A 2,727-nucleotide genomic window follows, 5' to 3' on the forward strand; every position below is an offset into this window, starting at 1 on the left:
AATATAATGTGAATAATTTATTTTGCATTTACACAAAAGTTGAATTAAAAAAAAAAAAAAAAAAAAAAAAAAAAAAAAAAAAAAATAATAATAATAATAATAATAATAATAATAATAATAATAATAAAAGAGCAAAGCTGTTTTTCCTGGTGCTGAATTTCAGGTTTGCAGCTATAAGTGATTAAAACGGAGGGACTTGGAAATTGGCTGAGACACACAAAACTTTTTTTCCGCATTTCATCTCAGCGTTTTTTATATAAAAAAAAAAAAAAGTGATTGGGAACAAGTATTAATTCTAAAAATAAAGAATCAATCACAATAAATATTAACAGAAGTGAGCGGATATGTGTCCTCACTTGGTTGTTGGTATTAGTATTATTGCAAAAATGTATTATTTAATTAGCTTTATTAAGTTAGTATTATTTTCATGTCTTTCAGGCAGCATTCTTGCAGTGACCATGGCTGATCCTAATGCTAGCGGGAAAACAAACCGCTTTGTTGGTATCTGCATCCAGAGGGGTGGAAACGGCCTGGGTGCCACTTTTGTCTTAAGGAACATCATTAATAATCAAGGTAAGATTAGTTATGCTGCATAAAGAAGCATGTTTGGCTTAAGATGTTATCTAAGATTCACTCCAACCCTGCAAGGATTTTTAAAAGCTTTAAACCCTTGACGTAGTCTGAAACAGATTCTATTCAAATGTGGGAAGAGTTATAGATGACTGTGTTCGGTCATCCACCGAAACCAGCATAATGGTTTTTTGGAATTTCTTTTAATGTAAACCTATACTTTAGCTCAACACACCCACTGCACGGCAGATTCACCAACATTCACAGACACAATTTGCTTTTCCACATATTTATCCTCCTCATGCCAGAATCATCCAACTGTTCTAGCTAAAGTCACAGGAGAGTCTAGCAAACTCCATATAGTTGCATTTTGTGATTGTAGGGGGACAGGGGGGAAAGCATTTTCCTGACATGCCTCCCAAATAACCTGCTAATATTTCAGTAGTTTGTCGGCATCACATATCAGTGTGCAGATATTTGTATTCTTTAATTGTTTAGTGGCCTTCTGAAATGACCAGAAGATTTTCCTGCTGAGTTTGAAATGATGGGAAAATGTGCCAATTTTATTGTCTTGCCGATTAATCGGTCGCTACTTACTGGTACAAGGAAGGAGGCTGGTGAGCATCAGACAAAATGTGTGTGTTTCCAAAGGTGTCGAGATCTGCTACGAGATGTACAATCCTAGGATCCAGAAAATTGAAGTCCTGAAGCTGGAGAAAAGACTGGACGATAACCTTATGTACCTTAGAGACGCTCTGCCTGAGTACAGCACAGTGGACCCAGAAATGAAGCCTGTGCCCTTCTCCCCTACTGGAGAGGTGCCTGTTAACTCGGTGAGTGGGCTGTTTAGGTTGGTCTGTCAAATCATTTCTGCTTTAGCTTAAACATGCTGTGTATAATTGTTTATACTAATAAATGTCTTTATGTTTTTGTTTGAGTAATGCAAATGTACCTCCATTAAGTTATTTGGCTCTTCGGAACTCTTGTAATAAATTAGTAAAATTCACAGAGAGCTACTTTGTGTAGGTTTTTTGGCGTCAAATTTCTTATACATCACCTGCAGTAAAACAAAACAGTTGAGAAAGAATAGAAAATAAAAATAAAAAAACAGTTAAAAAATGAAAACAATTAAGCCTTTTCTTCCCCCTCCCTTTCTGTTCTCCAGCTCAAAGTAAAAATGCTTCCAAAGCCGTGGTCCAAACACTGGGAACGGCCCAAGTTCAACATCCAGGGCATCAGCTTCGATCTGTGCATGACGCCCAATCAGATGGCGGGTGCCCAGAAACGGGCGCAGCCTTGGAGGGAGTACGACATGCTGCGGGAGTACGACACCACCGAACTGAAGGAACAGATCCTCAAAGAAGTGCAGGAGGACATGAGCAAGTGACCGGAGTCCCGTTTAACCCCTCAGTGCAACCATGGGAGCAAACATTTCCAGCGACAGGGAATAACTGGAAAATAGATTGAATGAAATTATTCATTCAGTGTGTGACAGTTGGCTTAAAGGTCACTGTGTAATACATACAAAAGGAAGCAACATGGACCTTTCATATTTGTCAGTGGATTAAATTGTCTTGTATGTATTCACTTTACTGTATGAGTTCCTTCAGGTCTCTAACTTGTCTCCTTCCTAACAGAAATTAAGTTACCATCCTAAAAAATATTAAACTGTTGAAATGTTGGATTTGAGTTAATTGTCTTTATATAGTTTTTCCTGTGTTATTCCTTTTTCCCCCATCTATTAAACTTTTACTTTTAACTGTTTGGAACAGAGGAGTCTGAAGCGGCAAAATATATATGTATATATATATATATATATATATATATATATTTATTTACTCAGTTGTTCAGCACATATACAGACTTTCAATTAGGCTAATATGTCTATGTTGAAAAATGTTTTTCTTATTATTTATTGCAGTGTGCCTGTATAACTGATTTGAAATCTCCTCTTCCCTTCCTCTATTGGAGCTTGTTGAGACAAGAGATTCATTTCCATTTCAGAAAAAGGAGATGGGGGAAACACAAATTCCCAAAATGTCACAAGGTGGCACTGTTCTACTTTTATTAATGCTCCTATAAATGGTTACATAACTGTCTTACTGGCTTTTACAGGGTAAACACCTTACAAACTAAAAATAAACAATTATGTATTAT

The 2,727-nt window shown here is 36.4% G+C and overlaps 1 protein-coding gene across 1 annotated transcript in view; it reads left to right on the forward strand.

The window, feature by feature from the left end:
- Positions 1-2,256, forward strand: part of mrpl19 (mitochondrial ribosomal protein L19) — a 6,160-nt gene extending 3,904 nt beyond the window's left edge. Inside the window, exons 4-6 of the mRNA XM_015054558.1 lie at positions 439-573; positions 1,222-1,403; positions 1,736-2,256. Coding sequence (XP_014910044.1) covers positions 439-573; positions 1,222-1,403; positions 1,736-1,957 — 539 coding nt within the window. The 3' untranslated portion in view covers positions 1,958-2,256. The remainder of the gene's footprint in view (positions 1-438; positions 574-1,221; positions 1,404-1,735) is intronic.
- Positions 2,257-2,727: the final 471 nt, after the last annotated feature.

This window comes from Poecilia latipinna, unplaced genomic scaffold (genome assembly GCF_001443285.1).
Source record: "Poecilia latipinna isolate Pla-1442-1.1 unplaced genomic scaffold, P_latipinna-1.0 Scaffold1260, whole genome shotgun sequence".
In the NCBI taxonomy this organism is placed as follows: Eukaryota; Metazoa; Chordata; class Actinopteri; order Cyprinodontiformes; family Poeciliidae; genus Poecilia; species Poecilia latipinna.